Source organism: Kwoniella europaea, chromosome 1 (genome assembly GCF_036810445.1).
Source record: "Kwoniella europaea PYCC6329 chromosome 1, complete sequence".
Classification (NCBI taxonomy): Eukaryota; Fungi; Basidiomycota; class Tremellomycetes; order Tremellales; family Cryptococcaceae; genus Kwoniella; species Kwoniella europaea.
The window spans coordinates 12951935-12970540 of record NC_089487.1 but is presented as its reverse complement, the minus strand read 5'-3'; the positions used below and the strand labels follow the sequence as shown (position 1 = coordinate 12970540).

The 18606-nt window shown below is 43.5% G+C and overlaps 7 protein-coding genes across 7 annotated transcripts; 4 read left to right on the top strand and 3 right to left on the bottom strand.

Annotated features, from left to right (window-relative positions):
* Window positions 1–41: 41 nt before the first annotated feature.
* Window positions 42–2469, top strand: V865_004944 (uncharacterized protein; the record flags this gene model as incomplete). Its single annotated transcript, XM_066228718.1, has 11 exons — window positions 42–268; window positions 367–398; window positions 454–503; window positions 570–690; window positions 773–870; window positions 950–1246; window positions 1321–1548; window positions 1626–1751; window positions 1845–2010; window positions 2068–2090; window positions 2152–2469. The coding sequence occupies 11 exons, from the start codon at window positions 42–44 to the stop codon at window positions 2467–2469; spliced, it is 1686 nt and encodes a 561-aa protein (XP_066084815.1).
* A 290-nt stretch (window positions 2470–2759) lies between these two features.
* V865_004943 (uncharacterized protein) lies at window positions 2760–4202 on the bottom strand (the record flags this gene model as incomplete). The annotated part of the gene is made up of 5 exons (XM_066228717.1): window positions 2760–3234; window positions 3328–3473; window positions 3600–3650; window positions 3705–3985; window positions 4097–4202. 5 exons carry the CDS (start codon window positions 4200–4202, stop codon window positions 2760–2762), a joined length of 1059 nt encoding a protein of 352 aa, XP_066084814.1.
* A 723-nt stretch (window positions 4203–4925) lies between these two features.
* V865_004942 (uncharacterized protein) lies at window positions 4926–5568 on the bottom strand (the record flags this gene model as incomplete). The annotated part of the gene is made up of 3 exons (XM_066228716.1): window positions 4926–5055; window positions 5139–5264; window positions 5393–5568. The coding sequence occupies 3 exons, from the start codon at window positions 5566–5568 to the stop codon at window positions 4926–4928; spliced, it is 432 nt and encodes a 143-aa protein (XP_066084813.1).
* Window positions 5569–6160: 592 nt separating this feature from the next.
* Window positions 6161–7568, top strand: V865_004941 (uncharacterized protein; the record flags this gene model as incomplete). Its single annotated transcript, XM_066228715.1, has 7 exons — window positions 6161–6349; window positions 6461–6708; window positions 6786–6903; window positions 6980–7058; window positions 7142–7207; window positions 7281–7367; window positions 7447–7568. 7 exons carry the CDS (start codon window positions 6161–6163, stop codon window positions 7566–7568), a joined length of 909 nt encoding a protein of 302 aa, XP_066084812.1.
* Window positions 7569–8027: 459 nt separating this feature from the next.
* V865_004940 (uncharacterized protein) lies at window positions 8028–9375 on the top strand (the record flags this gene model as incomplete). Its single annotated transcript, XM_066228714.1, has 6 exons — window positions 8028–8241; window positions 8324–8380; window positions 8525–8634; window positions 8728–8989; window positions 9067–9131; window positions 9208–9375. The coding sequence occupies 6 exons, from the start codon at window positions 8028–8030 to the stop codon at window positions 9373–9375; spliced, it is 876 nt and encodes a 291-aa protein (XP_066084811.1).
* Window positions 9376–9784: 409 nt separating this feature from the next.
* V865_004939 (uncharacterized protein) lies at window positions 9785–15253 on the bottom strand (the record flags this gene model as incomplete). Its single annotated transcript, XM_066228713.1, has 16 exons — window positions 9785–9977; window positions 10040–10134; window positions 10235–10500; window positions 10620–10935; window positions 11014–11609; window positions 11679–11790; window positions 11860–12287; window positions 12354–13199; window positions 13253–13401; window positions 13460–13719; window positions 13786–13995; window positions 14056–14271; window positions 14340–14702; window positions 14772–14921; window positions 14983–15124; window positions 15186–15253. The coding sequence occupies 16 exons, from the start codon at window positions 15251–15253 to the stop codon at window positions 9785–9787; spliced, it is 4410 nt and encodes a 1469-aa protein (XP_066084810.1).
* A 525-nt stretch (window positions 15254–15778) lies between these two features.
* V865_004938 (uncharacterized protein) lies at window positions 15779–18414 on the top strand (the record flags this gene model as incomplete). The annotated part of the gene is made up of 8 exons (XM_066228712.1): window positions 15779–16032; window positions 16141–16231; window positions 16302–16683; window positions 16765–16932; window positions 16998–17113; window positions 17174–17367; window positions 17431–17929; window positions 17992–18414. The coding sequence occupies 8 exons, from the start codon at window positions 15779–15781 to the stop codon at window positions 18412–18414; spliced, it is 2127 nt and encodes a 708-aa protein (XP_066084809.1).
* Window positions 18415–18606: the final 192 nt, after the last annotated feature.

Here is an 18606-nt window from a genome sequence, read left to right as displayed (position 1 = left end):
CGTGACTGGTTTCCAAAAAGAACGATTAATCGATAACGATCATGGTAAACAAAACAACCGAGACCGAAAGGTCCAGTCTTTTACGGACGACCTCTACCACCTCTGACAATTCATCTGAAGATACAGTACAAGATGTCAATAATCAGAGTCACAGGGAATATGGAGCTGTGGAAGATGGGAATGACAATTCGAATTCTAAGATAGAGGTGAAGAAAGTAGGGAAGAAATTTAGAGAGATATGGCCTATATTCTTAGGATTGACTTCAGCGTAAGTTCATCAAAACTACAATCTTTTGAAGGCGATTTATCCTCATTTCATGATTCATCACTGATCCGAACCGATGACTGACTTGACATTGAATATAGGGTATTCTGTGCAGCGTTGTCGATGACGATAGGTAGGGGATATATACCGAGTATACGGAACTGATAGCTGACTTCACTTGAATGTAGTTGCGAATCTGACCATTGAAATTGGATCGTACTTTCATGCTGGATCATTGGTATGTCCCACCAATATGAATCTCCTTGTATACGACGATTCGGGACTTATCATTTGTATTTGATAGGCATCATGGCTAGGCACAGGGTTCCTATTAGGTCTAACAGCCATGACACCCTTATACGGTCGATTGGCCCAGGTAATGGGTAGGAAAGGCGTGATGTTATTAGCTGTCAATCTGTTTTTGAGTGAGTTATTATCATGTCTGCAATTGCGTTTGCTTTTCGGATAAAATCAATTTACTGAACGTGGAGGATATCTTGCTCCTAGTCGGTACGATCATGTGTGCTGTGGCGCCGACGATGGGATTCATGATTGCAGCCAGAGTGATAGCCGGAGCAGGTAGTGGTGGTATCCTGACTGTTTCGGTGAGTCGACACCATTGTCATTGATCGCGTACGGTTTACTATTGGCTTACACTGAATCTGTCATCGACTTTAAATAAAGGCAATAATCATATCCGACCTCGTGTCATTAGCCGACAGAGGTTTATATCAAGGTGGGACCAATCTCCTTTTCGGTGCCGGATCGGCCTTGGGAGCAGTAGTGGGCGGCGCGATCTCTGATGGATTGGGATGGAGAGCGGCATTTTGGCTGCAAGTCCCTCCTGTAATCTTTGCGTTGTTCTTGATTGTATGGAAGGTCAACGTGGATAGGGAAAAGGGAGAGGATGTAGGTGGGGATACTACTTGGGAAAAAATTAAGGGGATAGATTGGGCTGGAAGTCTGTTGTTAATGGTTTCGGTGAGTAAGCCTCGCCCCCTCTTACTGTATCGGCTCTATAGTTGTAGCAGCTAATTATGATGTGACAATGTCAGATATCATCGTTCTCTACTTCCTCGTCACTCTGGACATCATCGCACTACCCTCTCTCACATCCTCTACCACTCTCGCTGCTCGCGATTGCACTCGTGACATTCCCACTATTCATCTGGGTAGAGAAGAAAGCCGCTCATCCAATCTTGCCTTTAACAATGTTATCGAGACCTCAGCCAAGATTGGTGCTATTGGGATTTTTCTTGACTACGTTGTCTAATTTTTCAAGAGTGAGTAAGCATGACTTGCGCTGGGGACCCATAATGAGATCATCTCGCTGAATCGTAATTCTACGTTTCGAGTACAGCTTTACATGCAGCCTATCTACTTACATGTCACTCGAGGACTGAACGGATCCGAGACTGGTCTGTTGTTACTTCCCAGTTCTATTGTTGGGTCTTTGAGTTCTCTTTACGCAGGATGGCATATGAAGGTGAGTTGCGGTTCTGACACGAACGTACGGCGGGTCCATTGCGACCAATGAGCTTTGTATGAAGAGCTGATCGTCATACATTCGACTGGACAGTTTTGGAGAGAATATAAATGGTTCCAAGCTGGATTCTCATTCATCCCATGGCTTCAAGCTTTATCAATCACTTTTTTCTGGGGTCCTTATACGGATAAGAACGAGTTGTGGATCGAGATGGCTTTGGGCTCTTTAGGTGGAGGAGTCACTATCACTACTCTGTTGAGTGAGTGATGAGTATACTTGTTGGTAATGGTCGCTGATCACTTGCTTTGCAACTTAGCTTCACTCATAGCTTGTGTAGAGGTAAGTAATCTTTGTATTTAACAACTGAGTGACTCAAAGCTGATTCACTCGTACTTATTAGCCTTCCGAATTGTCACTAGCAATCTCAGCATGTTACTTAGCCCGAGCTCTAGGTCAAGTATGCGGTCTATCGATATCAGCCTGTATCCAGCAGACCGTCTTACTTTCATCTTTGACCTCGAGAATCCCCGATGACTTGGATTTAGTGAGAAAGATCATACAGGAACCAGCAGAGATATTACCCGTGCTAAGTGAAAGTTTGAAATTACAAGCCAAATTGGCTTATCTGGATAGTATAAGAAGTGTTTTCGCGTTTGTAGTTTGTGGGGGAGTGGGGTTATCGATTGTCTGTTTGAGTGTGAGAGGAAAGAAATTATAAGCTTTTTAGCAGAAGGGGATGGTCAGTTTATCATTGGAGGTGTATCATGCTGTTCGACTTGGTGTTGGCATACGAACTCGAGTAGGGACCCACTAGATTCTTGATAGAGGTAGACATTAGATTATAACAGGCATATGACACGTAATTCTTGGTACGGTATCCTTTCTGCTATAGATTTCATCATCACTATATTCATGTATCGATTTCTACCTCTTCACGAGCAATTATCATATCATCATTGCCAGTTGCATACAGCACCAAACTCAAACCTTCCATCTCCGACTCTCCCTCTACCTCTTCTCAAACAGATACTTACCCACACCCCATGTCTCTCCACCATCCAACCCGAAAAACTCTGCACAAGCCATGAAAAATACTCTAAACCTATAATATGTCTTTCTACCTTCTTCTTCTCCCATATTATCCACCAACTCTTTCATAGCCTTTTTCGAGTTTTTATCTTGATTGACTAACCAGCTTTCTAGGGTTTTGGAATAATTAACACCATTTATCCATTCTGAATGCTTGAGAATCAAATCTTCCTGGAAGTAAGTGAATAGGTCGAAAGATGGCATGGTACCTCCACTGAAGAATGTCTGAGCCATCCATCCATCATCAGATTCGAAATGATATGGTTGAGATCGATGACAGAATATATGGATGAATAATTTCCCATTGGGTCTCAACCATGTTGAAACCTTTTTCAGGAGGAGGGAATACGATTTCATGTGCTCAAACATTTCGATAGACATGATATGTGTGAATCTAAAATGTAGTAATCAAGATCAAATCCAGTCCAATCAGCTAATATGTTTTGGACAGGAAGATCGGTGTCGTTGAGCAAGAGGTTTCACTTACTGCTCTTTCTCCTCGAAATCGTACAGGTTGACATCCCCAGTGATCACCTCAACATTCTTGAATCCCTTTTCGGAAGCCACAGAGTCAATGTATTCTTTTTGAGTACGCGAGTTGGAAAGCATCTTGATTTGAGCTAGAGGGTAGTGCTGCAAGACGGTAAAGATGAGAATGAGTTGAGATCAGCCTGGTCTAGCTTACAGGGACTTTGATGTTGTACGAGACGATATATGATCATACTATGAGAATCGCCGAACAGCAGAAACCCCACTCACCTCAGCCAAGAACAATCCCAAACTACCCCACCCACAACCCAGATCCAGTATCTTAAGTCCCTCCCCCTCTTTTCCAACTTCCCCTCCGTCTTCTACATTACCTACACCCCTGAGTCCTCGTCCGAGTTTCGCATCTTTACAATAACTGCTCAACATCAGATCCTCAGCTTCTGCCAAAGTCTTCACTTTTACGTTCTTTCCACTTGGGTCGGGTCCTTCCCAAAGACATGAAGAGTATTTCATTCGTGGGCCCATACATAACGCATGGAACGAGGTGGGTACCTCGTAGTGCTGTTCGTTAGCTTCCGATGTGTGGGTAGCGATCGGACGGGTGTGCAGGTCGGAGACGAATGCCATTTTGGCGGAGTGATTGGCACCGAATGACCCTACGTATCAAACGAGGTCAGTACATGATATGTGTATTTTGGCGTCCAGACTGACCAAGGGTATCTTCAGGTGACCATCTCTGAGATTGATTGGGTAGAAAGGAGACTCACCATGATCAATCTCCCTCAATCTCTTCCTGCACAACTGCCTGATCACCGGTCGAAGAGCAGAATCAGGTATATAACCTTTATCGAGCAAAGCGTAGGCGTAGTCCATTGTATGTGTGGGGATGTATGTAGCAGGATATGTCTACTTCGTGAGAATGAGAGTGATAGCGGATGTAAGTCACAGTATATTGTCAAAAATGAGATACCTATCCTCTCTTCAACCCAATTCATTTGTACATAAAACTACTCTTGTACGATGACGAACCGGTTAGCTACCTATCAGCGGCTTGAAAGGACCCTTTACCCGGTCAAGGCACGATCGGGAAATCACCAACATGTAGATCGGAGTGGTACCCCTCTAGCTTTTCCACGTGGATGTGGATGTGGTTGCGGATATGGATGATTTATGCATTGTTAGGGGAAATCAAGTTCTGTATTTGTGGGATTGAAGATATGAGTGAGAGGGATGGAAACGAGGCATACGCTGAAGGATATGTGCCTGCAGCGGACGGATCGACTCTGAATGTGATCAGCTGAACTTATCTTTTTAATTCAGTTCAGTGGAGACGGTTCGAGAGACATGAATATTTACATGCTAATTATATGGACTGATTGATTTATGTGGTATGTGATACAGTAAAATTGATTATGATGATTATACTTGAATTGATTCTCTTTCTCTGATTACGATATCTGAGCATAGGGTCATGATTATGACTATGATTGTGATTATACTTTGTGCTATGTTATTATATTTCTTCATATAGACAGACTTCGGACTTCTCTCCGTTATGTTGGTGAATTGCGTTCAAGCCTTTTGCTGACTAGTATCCTAGGCAGTTTCGACCGGCGCATCAGCACTAGCTGAAGGAGTACCGAAAGCCTGCTCTCGTGAGATTATAGGTATAATGGGAGATTCATCGAATAGTGACGAGTCGGCTGCATCTTCGATTCGGAATTGGCTATAACGATGTCACGATGGTGGATTTAGCATGATGCCTGAGTTTGAAAAAGTAGAGAGCTTAACAGATGCTGGTTGACTCACAAGCTACTGTTATAAGGGTAGGCGTCGATATCCGCGAAATGATAGATGTAAGATCGAATAGCTTGGTTCTCAAAGATGATGGTTTCGTTTGTAGTGTTCTGGCCAGGGTAGGTTAAAATGCCGGTACTAAATGAGCAGTGAACGATATCAGTATCACTGTCCAGCCGGAAACCAGACGAGATGAGATACATGGGTGCTCATTTGATTATGTTGAATCGACAAGCCAGGTATAATGTACTACGAGTAAAACTCACTATGTGTAATTACCAGAACCACCTATCCATCCTTTATTGTATCCCGCAATTTCGACAAATTGATCAGGCCAATAACCTGTGAACTCCACTGCGTCCACTCGTTCAGTCAAGGGAGCCGCGTGGATGAGGCTAAGTGATAGGAGAGGAAGGAAGAATAATGAGATGAATGAGATCATTCTGTGGTTGAACGATAGTATCGTAATGAGTTGATTAGTTTGATGTATGAACGGTTTGGGTTGTCTGGTGTAAGCTGGTGAGGGATAGGATTCAGATATCAACTGGAAGAGCGAGCGAGTGTTCTTATATGTCTTTCTTTCTATCCATGACTCATAATCATACTCGGTCAGATTCGCTTAACGTGCTGTTCCATTCTGTTCCTTTGTGATCCGGTGATATCGCTCCACTCTCTTTGGTATGCGTCATTCGTCATAGCGCTGATCACTTGGACCGGATTGATGCGTTGATGCACAGCTTTAACAGATCTGCACCAAACTGGTACTAGACTCGCACTACGGAAGCGGACGGCGTAGAAGGGGGTTTTAAGCGATTAAGCATCATGTTCACACACAGAGCGATATGTGTTCCTGATCACGGTCTAACTATAAATCACTCACGTGAAGACTTGCATCGGAGAGACGGAGATGAACAATATCTCCGCAGATATTTCTGATTTCTGATTATGAGGTGCATTTACGTCAACTTCAGCACCAAGTAGTAGTCTAGCTACTTTTATTGATCTAGAGGTGCCGTAGCTCAACACTATCTCACATGCCACCTCGTCCTCGCCCCGAAGTCCCTACTTCATCACCGAAACACAAGGATCCCATCGCTCAACCGAAAATGGCAGATGTAGATGTGTTGATGCCCTCCCAAGGTGAATCTTCCTCAGGGGGGATAAGTAGGAAACAGCATCTGATGAGTACGTTTGAAGCGTATAGATCAGAGCTGGATACAGATGTGAGTATATGCCCTTTTGACTCAATATCCCAGCTGTCTCATATTTTGAATCTTGAAAGGTCCTGGCTAATAGTGATATGAGCTGATCATGTATGTACATGTCGATGATAGAACGAAAGAAGAGAACGTCTAATCATCTTATCCCGATCCATCACCCAGCTATCTAAGAAATTGATATTCCACTTACATCGAAATGCGACTTCGCCATCTCCACAGCAGAAGGAGAAATGTTTGAGGGAAGGAAGGGCGAAGGAAAGAGAGATATGGGTTAATTTCGGGAAGATCAAAGATGAGTTGAAGACCATTGGAGAAGGGAGAGAGGAGGCATTACAAGGGTACTGGAGGTGGAATCGACAAGTGTGAGTTTGAGTTGCTCGGAATCGTGATCATATGTATATGGATGGATATTAGAGCTGAGTGTCTGATTCGTTTCTAGCTCACCTGGCCTTGAAGAATACATAGAAGCTCTCTCATTCTTGTATTACCTTGAGAACAAATCATTAGTACCTCTCGATGTGGTGCAGAAGACATTATCGAGTGAGGATGGTGAACCTGTAAGTGATATACTCAGAAATTCAGCTTCTTTCAACTTATTAATATTCGATTGAATCATGCTGACCTGTAGTATAGCTGGTCATAGTTACGCCTGAAGATTACATATTAGGAATGTCAGATCTAACTGGTGAATTGATGAGATATGCTACTAATGGTGAGTGGTCCATCAAACTAAAACAAATCCCCTTGCCAATTTATGCCTCTCGAATGAGATTATGCTGACTCATTCTCGCATAGCATTAAGTACAGGAGATCATAATACCCCTTTGGAAGTATGCGAATTCGTACGAACGGTGAAAGCGCGTAGGTCATGATCGTCTAATCACTCAGCCAGATAGTCATCAAGCTGTTGTAGCTGATATCTGTATATCAACAGACTTCGATGGTATACCTCCGCATATGTTATATAAACTATCTAAGAAACAGGAAGAGACCACCCGATCATTGGAGAAGATAGAGAAAGGTGAGTCGAACTCATCCGCTTTTCGATCTGAAACCTCTTCCAGTTCCTTATGGTATGTAAGCTGACAGTTCTTGGTTAGTCTGCTACGCGCTACGATTACGTCTGATTGAGTTTGCTGATAAGCCTGAAGTGTTGGCTATGATGGCCAAGAGGGCTTTGGAAGATGCTGCTGAGAGGGAAGAGAAAGGTAGGGAGGAGTAATCAAGGAAGCGAGATAGTCTTTACATGATGATGAACATTTATTTACGACTCCACATTTGCCTATGAGGGCCATATCGAGAATGACCATTATTATACAATATCATAACATAAGATGGTGTGTGTATCCAGTACATTTAGTTGATTCACTACATATAAGCGTACTTGTATAGTCCACTATCTACCTGCATACATCATAGGGATGACTTTGAGTGACTAACGAAAAGGCAACTTCGATTACTCGTGATCGTAATGAATTGATCTGTGATGTGCCACTTTTCAAGTGACGTGAACTCAATCATTCAATTCGCTTTTGAGCAACAAAGCGTGTTGATGCGGAGAGGCTCCACTTTGACAGTTGATGCTTTGACTAAGTTAACCCATTCATCACTCGCTCAATCCTCTTTCTTGTCCTCACAACACCCTTCTCACCGACAACACTACCAACTCCCTACTTCCAAGATGACAGTCATAGACAAACTCAAAGCTGTATTCTCCTCCGACTCCCCTTCCACTTCTACTACCACACTAGCGCCTCATCCAGAAGGACAAGCTCCCGCCCACCCTTCTGAACCGGATGCCAAGGCCGTCCCGGGGACCGCAGTGTTATCGGACAAACCTGTCTTCGACCAAGAGAAAGTCACGGTGATCTTCGTATTGGGTGGTCCAGGTGCAGGTGAGTGAGAGAGATTGACATGATGCGAAGTATAAGAAGAAAGTGGTAATTGATGGGTATGTGTGTTTGTATGATGTGATAGGTAAAGGTACTCAATGTGAGAGGTTGGTGAAAGATTATGGATTCAAGCATCTTTCAGGTGAGTCAATCGGTCTTTTGAAGCAATCGTTCACCCTCAGCCTGTTCAGTTCTTCCTCTTGATCAAGGAGATTGATATTCTCTATTATCCCACCTGAAACATCGAGATGCTGACTTATCGCTCTCTCTCTGCTCCTTGCTCTAGCCGGTGATCTCCTCAGAGAAGAGAGGAACAGACCTGGATCCACTTATGGTGAATTGATTACCGAATACATCAGGGAAGGTAAGATCGTTCCCCAAGAGGTTACAATCAAGGTTGGTTAACCTCACACTTATCACACTGGACTGGAAGACTCATATCATGAGCTGACGTGATGATATGGTATGGTATATAATCGCTCTATATAGCTACTTGAAAACGCCATGTCTTCCACTCTCGCTTCCCCACCCTCTACCGACTCAGCCTGGTCCAACGGGCACGGTCGATTCCTCATCGACGGTTTCCCAAGAAAGATGGACCAAGCGTTGAAATTCGACGAATCAGTTGTTAAATCATCTTTCGTCCTGTTCTTCTCTACTACCGAGGCGATCTTATTGGAGAGATTGTTGGAGAGAGGTAAGACCAGTGGTAGGGATGATGATAATAAGGAAAGTATTGTTAAGAGGTTTAGTGAGTTTTCAATTTTCCCTTTTCTTGGGTTGAGTTGAGTCACAACCAATGGTATATAAACTAATATTCTGAAATAGGAACTTTCGTTGAAACTTCTATGCCTGTTGTGGATTATTATCGAAAACTTGGGAAAGTCGTTGAGGTGAGTGTATACTATATCTATCTGCATCCGGTGTACTAGGTGATTAACACTATGTTTTGTATTGTCTCCCGCTCAGATCGACTCATCTCCCCCTATCGACGAGGTATACCAAAAAGTCAGAGTAGAAATCGACCAAAGATTGAGTGGTCAAGCTCCCGCCCAAGACCCAGCTGCTACTGCAACTTCCAATACCGCCTCTACTACCACTGAGACTGGTGCTCCAACACTCGCTCCAGCGGTATAGATGATTGATCCAACTTACGAGGATTTGCAAAGTTGGTTAGATGGAAGGAAGTGATACGCATGCGTTAATACAGATAGATATTCAAGACAGTTATGTAGATTAGGATAGGATTGGACTTTATGTCCTACGACTGCTATTGATCGATTATCCATCTACTTAGAAAAAAGCCCAAAAACATACGTGCAAACGAGAAACCAATATACAAATCATATGCACACTTAGATAAGCAGCTGCCAGTTTGGATCAGATAGAATATGTGTTATTCATGCATAACCTATTTTTATTGTATATCATAATATATCGTGAGAAGCATGAAATGGAGATAGGTAAACCGAAAACCCATAGATAGATAGAAGAAAGTCATAATTAGATTTGACTAGAACTGGAGATGAAACGAGTAGCTGGAAATTTAATAAACATCCACATCCATTCCCATCCCCATTCCCATTCCACCCAAAGCACCATTATAATCCACGTTCATGTTCATACCGTCAAGTACGGTATTATAAGATTTGATCCTATCTTGACCTGCTTTATAGGCTGATTCGAATAATAATGGTTTCTTCCTTGGTAATAATGGTGCAGGAGTGACAATTGATGCGCTATCGCAAAAGTTCATATAAGTCATCTGGTCATGTTGGTCGAACGAAGAAATAGTACTCACAGGGAAGTACCACATCCTGGTGCAGGTGTACCCATGATGATACATTCTGATACACCTTGAATTTCATCTTTCTTTGAGAATAACGATGCATCGAACTACGTCATTAACCAAATAATAATTCAATGATCAGTAACTACTCCTGCGACTGTCCCCATACTATAGGAGTATTTTCGAAAAAGTGGGGACCGGACTTACCAAATGATCAGTAGTCTTTTCGAAACTTGCCAACATCAGAACCGAATCTTTCATCTTCTGAACACCGAATCTCGTTATACCCAACACTTCACCTTTATAAGTCATCACGTCACCCAGCAACATGACATGTCGGGGATCAATTGACATTCCGTGTGATCTCATCGTATGTTGAATCTCGTTGTAGATGGTCGATCGGGCAGCTTCGATACCTAATACTTTTTGAGTTTCCATAACGTGGTTGGTCTTGGTTTTCAGACCATCGACACCTGTGATGACAACGAGTTATTAGCTTCGGTATGTTGTGATCAAATAGCATAAAGTTACGATAGATGAAAGAATTGAAGTTACGACGCATGCCATATGCAATGACACAACAAGCACTCACCCTCTGTACCCATCACCTCGCTCAGACCATAACCAGTAACCAACAATCTATGGATCTTATCGTTCTTCTCGTCCTTGGTGACCACACCTCTGTCTACCGAGGGTAGACCCTTGACTTGCACATCCGCAATAGCTCTCTTGAGGAACTTCAATCTCTCATAAATACCTCCCACAACTTTCTCCTTATCTTTGGGAGGTTCATCAATCCATAATCTGATTCGGGAAGTCTTCTCAGAGATGTGAATCGATCCTTCAGGTATTTTCAGTTTAGGTGCAGCGACCAAAGACCACTTGATTGACTCTAATGTCACTTCCAGCTATGATAAGTCAATAATCGCATTAGCCATGTTACCCTTATTACGGTCAAAACTTCAAAATTTTGTAGCCAAACTCACCTGCAACCTTCTGACAGCTTTCATATCGATATGAATCTCGATATAAGCATTCGCGTTTGTCCAACTTTCCTCGATACACGAGGCTATATCACCCAAGACTGTCCTCTCGATTCTACCTTTCACTATCCTAGCGGCAGTTTCACTCTCCGGTATATTCATTTCTGCCGTGATGATCGGTGTGGATATGACTTTGGCAGCATTGATAATCTCTTTGATACGGGGTACACCCAACGTAACGTTCATCGAGGCAACACCAGCAAAATGGAAAGTTTTCAAAGTCATCTGTGTACCGGGTTCACCAATCGATTGAGCACCGACAGCACCGACCGTCGAACCAGGTTCGATCTTCGCTCTAAGATATCTGATTCGGCAATTTTCGAGGAACGAGTTGAGTTGAGATTCCGTGACTTTATTGGCATTTTCCAGTACCTGTCTAACGGCCGGATCGTGAGATACCAATAGATCTTCGTACTCTTCCGCCATGGCTTTGTCATCTGCGTCCGGTAGACCTCTGGCTACCCGTTGATTTACCATAGTCTTAACAATCTTATCGATGATGAAGTTGTATGTGGTCTCTCGATATTTCTCATGACATCCTTCCCAGCCTTGAAGAACGGGTGGCATAGGTGGCGGAGTGGGTGCTTTGATGATTGTCCTACCTCTACCTCGTTTCTGCGGTTGAGGTGAAGGCGGGACAATGGATTCGGGATATATCCTCTGGGCAATCTCTCGGACTTCGTATGGTAACAATGCTTTTCCGGATCTATCAGCGGTTCTCTACGCGTGAAAATACAGTCAGCTGATCACATCTTCCGAGCAAGAAGACATTCATCCAGCTGAACTTACACAAGCATGGGTCCAACTTCTAACATATTCCACAGGCGTCGCATCACCTTCCAAACAAGCCGGATCCAACATATCATCACCATATTGGAATTGGACGATACCTCCCACACTATTCCTCACACTTAAATCATAATGGGTACACAAGTCTTCCAAGGCTTTCATAAGTCTTCGGGCCATATAACCGGTTTCAGCAGTTTTAACCGCAGTATCGACCAGACCTTCTCTACCTGAGATAGCGTGGAACAAGAATTCCGTGGGTGTAAGACCGGAAAAGAAAGAATTCCTTACGAATCCTTTGGAAGGTGGATTCTTGGATTTCTTCTTGAAATGAGGTAATGATCGATCTTGGAAACCGTTGGGTACACGCGAACCAGCAATAATTTGTTGTCCTACACATGCTACCATCTGAGCGACGTTGATAACGGAACCTGAAATTAACACAGTGATATTAGCTATGTCAGTCGTTGCTTGAGTGAGGCTTCACTAAGACTTACCCTTAGAACCACAGGTAGCCATGATAAGAGGAGCATTGTGTCTACTCAGCTCCTGCATACAGATCTTGCCTACAGCTTCTCGGACAGCTGATAAGGTACCTGAGATCTTCTGTTCCAACGTAGCTTCTTGATCACATCCAGGGGCATTTTCCAATTTACCTTTCTTAGCCAAATCTATAAAACCATCGCAATCTTCATAGGCTTTTTCTACTTTGGCATCTTTCGATTCAAACAACACAGGTCCAGGAATAACATCATTTATACCCAATGAGAAACCGATATTCGCCAAGAACCTTGCGGATAATTTAGCTAATCGGTTCATCGCCTTGGCAGCTTCTTCAGGTCCATAATCTCGAAGTATCACTCCAAATACTGAATTCTTCTTTCCGTCTCCTACAGTGTTTTTATCGAATACACCACACATGATTTCACTATTTTGGATAACCAAGTATCCATCGTTGGGTGACATGTCAGGTGGGAATCGATCAGATTTAGCTGGATCGACCAATGTACGACATTTGGCTTCCAAGTTGACCAAGACATTAGACGATTTGTTGGGTTTCATGAGAAGGTTGAATATCTGTTTACCAGTCCATAGTCTTACAGGTTTCCATATGACTGGTGGAGGTAATTCGATGGGTAGGTTGGCATCACCAAGGTAAGAAGCTATCTGAGCGAATTGCTGTCGATCAAAGAATCGGTCTCGACGGGATAGAAGGTATGAAGCAGTGATGAAATCCTGGATGGCAGCAATGATGGGTTCTCCGTTACGTGGTGTTACCAGGTTCTTCTTCACTGACATCAGTTCTAACGCTTCTGTACGCGCTTCTTCGGTTTGAGGTACGTCTACAGCAGGAATGAGTTTGATGTCCTATCAAACAAGGGATAAAGCAACTTACGCAAGTTCATCTCATCACCATCGAAATCGGCGTTATAAGGATTACACACACACTCGTTTAATCGGAACGTCCGCCAGGGCCGCACTCGTACTCTGTGACACATAATGGACAGCTTGTGCAAACTCGGCTGCCGATTGAACAAGACAATGCTACAGAATGAGCGGTATCAGCATTCGGTACCTACAAACGACGTAAAGGTTGACTCACTCTCCATCTCGTACGTGTCGATGAACGATATCACCGATCTGCAAATCCCTTGCCCATCTCTTTCTAGCTTCCTTATCTTTCATCACATGTAATGCTATTCTCATAGGTGGTTGACCATTATCTCCTCTCCTTTCTATGATGTTGGCACCGGGATGTAATCTCGACCCGTTGACTATAGCATCCTGCATAGCTGCCTTGTTGTAATCGGTAACTCGTTCTGGGTATGATAATTTGACAGCGACTTTTTCAGGAACAGCAACCTACATAGCATAGAAATGAGCTACTTCGATACACTCGAGACGAATTACACTGGTCTTTGAGCTCACCTCATCAATCCTCAAGTTTGGATCAGGTCCAATGACCGTACGACCCGAGAAGTCCACACGTTTACCAGATAAATTTCCTCTAAACCGACCTTGTTTACCTTTCAACCGCTGTACGAAACCTCGTATGGGCTTTGCTGCCATAGCTTGCATACCTGGCGCTTGGGAGTTGATGTATAGTGCGATCGATTGACCTAAGGCTTCCCAATTGTTCTGTATCAAAAAAATTATCAGCTTGTGGATCTAATTAGAGTCAAGAAGGAGATAGCTCACCATGATTGTTTCGATACCCTGACCTTTGTCCATCATCAAAGACAGATTGTTGTTGATATTTACTATTTCCGATAATTTCTGAGTCAAGTCATCTTCGTTATTTCCCGCTTCTGAAGCTACTGAAGGTCTGATACATGGTGGCGGTACTGAAATGTATTGCCATATGTAATCCTCTGGTCTACCTATATCTGGATGTAACGAAAGTAATTCACAATCCTATAATCGATGCCAGGAGGTCAGCTTGAATTGCTATTATTTTGGGCGAAGACTGTGAGCCGACTCACCTCAGCTGTTACCCTTTTAAACAGATCCAGCACTTTCAAGGGATTGAGATCTTCCACCGCTTTATTCAGATGTGTAGCCACAGCTGAATTGTCAGCTACGGCAGTTTTGAAGGTACCCATCCATTCTTCTTTCAAAGCTGCCATCTTATTCGCTCGATAGGGTTCATGACTGATTTTCATCGGACCTGATTTCTTGACTACTCCATTGGCCGCACCGCAATAACCACATATGTTCCTTTTTTTACATGATGCCAAGACTGCTTTGGATGCCGATTGCCGCTGGAGTGATTCTAAACCTGGTCTTCTGAATCGCTTGAGGTAGGTAGCTCGTTCATTCTGAGGTAAAAGAACTCTTGCACAGGTCTATTCAAGTGAAGTGGAAGATCAGCTAAATCCGATAGAGCGCTAGGGACGGAAAAGAAGCTGACTCACTTTACATATACAAGACAACATGTTGATGGTAGGTCTGAAATAACCAATATGAAATACTGGTAGTGCCAATTTAACATATCCATAATGCCCAACACATTTGGCAGCTTCTTCACCACATGTTAAACACTTCTTTCCTTTTTCGTTTGGACCCTGTACGCACGAGTGTAAGCTATTGAACCATGAACTCAAGAAAAGGTTTAAAATAGCTTACCATTCTACCATCTAATGGTCCATGCGGGGAAGTTCCCTTATCTCCATTCTCAGAGATCTGATACAAGTCCGGATGGTTTACTTGTACTTCGGATATACGGACGATGTCTTTAGGTGTAAAAGGTTGGAATTGTATATGTTTGCTATATCAGAGAAGCAATAAGCTTGGAGCTCGTCAGAGTCAGGAGAAAAAGACAAGCTTACATCCTTCTCGGAACGTCTGATGAGACGTATCGTTTCTCATTTTGATCGATTGGGGCAAAGGGGTCCATGGTGAGGTATTCTGATAGGGTGGTTGTTGATGGGACGAGGGTGATTAGAGTTTAAGATGGTTTGGTCCGGAAGCCTCTGCGAACGACTTCCGGCTTCCTAGCTTCAGTTGACGATGAGGAAGAGGGCTGTAGGGATGAGTAGTAGGTGTGATCGAGCAGTGATTAGCTATTGAAACCAAAATTGATGTTAGGTGTTGACGAGGGAGGGGTGGACAACATTTCGAGCTTCTGAAATAATTGCTAGTCGGTATGGGTTACGTAAATGATCGTTTGTTGCTGGGATCTTAAGTGAGGGTCGTGTATATAGATATATACTTTGGATGAGTCCGTGACGCAGCTAGGACTGTTGACTGACTGTTGACGATGCGAACGACGACAACGGTGATGATGACCAACGATATAATTAATGATAGCATCTGCATACTTTGCATGATCTATCCTGCTATATCAGTCTGGTGAAGAAGCACAACCACTCTTGAGTACAGCTTATCGCGCATAGCTTTAGCTGAATAGTTATCCAACAATATGTCGCGCCCAACTCTGCTTCAATCCCAGACCAACGCTCTCCTAACCCTTTTGAACCTCAACCAACCTCCTCCCGCCTCAAGCTCATCGAATGGTCCCTTCCCAAGACCATCCACACCTTCTTCCACATTCGACGAGAACTCACAAGCACCACTGGTATGGAAGGTGTTAATTCTAGATGAGCAAAGTAAAGATATATTGGCTACTAGTTTGAGGGTTCAGGATCTAAGGGAGCAGGGAGTTACTTTGCACATGTGAGTGGACCTGTCCATCTGACTATTAACCCACTTCACGTGCTCTCATGGATCGTAACATGATTGATGAGTAGATGGAGAAATGCTGACGAGTGAAGACGCGAATAGGCAACTACATTCTGCCAGACCACCTTTAGCAGATGTACCCGCAGTATACTTTGTTTCTCCTACTTTAGCTAATATAAGACGTATTGCAGAGGTATGTCTGCTTCCATATCATCATCGTCAGTATCAAGGGGTGTATGCTGACCTGCTTTCGATACGAACAGGACCTGAACCCACCATTGTATTCATCCTATCACCTATCATTCACCTCGTCCCTCCCTCGATCATTATTGGAAGAACTTGCCTCTTTAATCCTCTCAAATGATCCATCAGGAAGTACAGGTCAACTGATCTCTTCAGTGCACGATCAATTCTTGGATTTCTTGGTTCCCTCTCACAATTTGTTCTCATTATTGCCACGAAGAGAAATGAAACATGATACGAATGGAACAACATCGAGTAAGAAAGCCGTAGTGAATAAAGAAAAAGAAGTAGAAGGTAAACCAAGTTATGTAGTGTTGAATGATCCGAAAGCTGGTGAATTAGAGATTGATGAAGAGGTTGAAAGGATCTCAAAAGGGCTGTTCAGTGTCATAACTACTATGAGTAAGTCTTACATTCAAATCAATACCGGCAGATACAACTGCTATAGTAGAGGAGGAAACCATGCTGATACGGTGTAAATAGATTTCATACCTATTATTCGATGTCCACGAGGAAATGCCGCTGAGATGGTAGCTAGGAAATTAGATGCCAAGTTGAGGGATCATATAGCCTCGAACGCTTCTCAACGTGGTGGTGCGGCTAGGGATGGCCCATATGGAGTAGATGGCTTGAACAGCTTGCAGAGACCTTGTGAGTATTCCCGTCACAGCTCTCAGCTCTTCTCTGAAGGAAAGCTTATACTGTCTCTTTGATAGTACTCGTTATACTGGATAGAAATGTTGATCTGATACCCATGCTCTCCCATTCCTGGACATATCAGGCATTGGTGCATGACGTGCTGGATATGAAGCTAAACAGGGTCACCGTAGAGGTAAGCTATCATGAGCTGCGCCAAATTTTGCTATCGAAGCTTACCTCTAATGCTTCTCAGTCCCCTGAAAATGGCCGATTGCAGAAGAAATCATACGATATCGATTCGAAGGACTTCTTCTGGGAAAAGAACGCTGGAAATCCCTTCCCTCAAGTCGCCGAGGATATCGACGCAGAGCTAAGCAGATATAAGTCAGATGCAGCGGAGATCACTCGATCGACAGGTATAAGCGATGTCAATGATGTTGCGCAAATGTAAGTTTAGCTCTATTTCGGCTGTGGTTTCAAGACCAAGAGAGCTAATAGTCAAGATGGTAGTGACTTCTCCTCCAATACTGCCAATCTGAAAACAGCCATAACGGCCTTACCGGAACTTACAGCTCGTAAACACACTTTGGACACACATATGAACATCGCCACTGCTCTCTTACAATCGATTAAAGAACGTGGATTGGATAATCTTTTCCAAGTGGAGGAAACAGCTTCAAAGCAAAGTAAAGCTCAGATCGTATCTACGTTGAAAGGACAGACGGATGATCCTGAACAAACTGCTCATCCCACACCTGATGATGAACTGAGATTAGTCATCATTTACTTCCTATCAATGATGGATACCCTTCCTAAAGAGGATTTAGCAGAACTGAGTAATTTGTTGAAGGAGTCTGGAGCGGATGTGAATGCTTTGGAATATGTGAAAAAGGTCAGGGAGATTACGAGAATGACTATGATGGCTTCTCAGCCTGCTATTGCGGCTGCTCAGCCTCAGGCTTCGGCTGGAGGGGAATGGACGAGAGGTTTTAGTGCTTTAGGTAATAGGGTGAGTATGGTGTTTCAATCACAACGAAGGGCTGTTGGTACTGATTTGGCGGTTCGATATAGATCACGGACAGACTACGAGAAGGAGGGATAACAGGTGTAGGACTCGATAATATCATATCTGGAGTTAAAAACTTCTTACCTGCTCGAAAAGAATTGACCATCACTAGACTAGTAGAAGCGTTGATGGATCCTTCGACAGCTGCTACCCAGGCATTACAAGACACGGATGATTATCTTTTCTTCGACCCACGAGCTTCGAGAGGTAGGAACCCCGTTGGTGGTAGTACAGGTAAAGGTAGACAACAGTATAGCGAATCTGTTGTGTTTGTAGTAGGTGGTGGAGGGTATGTTGAATATGGTAATCTGATGGAATGGGCCAATAGGAAAGAAGGGGGTGGGAATAAGAAGATCACTTATGGTAGTACCGAGATATTGAATCCTACTGCTTTCGTTAAGACTTTGGCTGAGCTTGGAGCGGCGTAGGATATAGTGGTAGTGATCTAAGCATAGTATATAGATAGACAAAGTATGCAATCATGTATCAGTATGAATGTCGGTGATGACCGCTTTGACCTGTATGGACTTGCTTAACCGGTGACGGTACCATATGTCATGACCGCGTTTCATCATCCCTCACCCACCACTCGTCGTCGTATCATCCTCGTCGCTACGTTC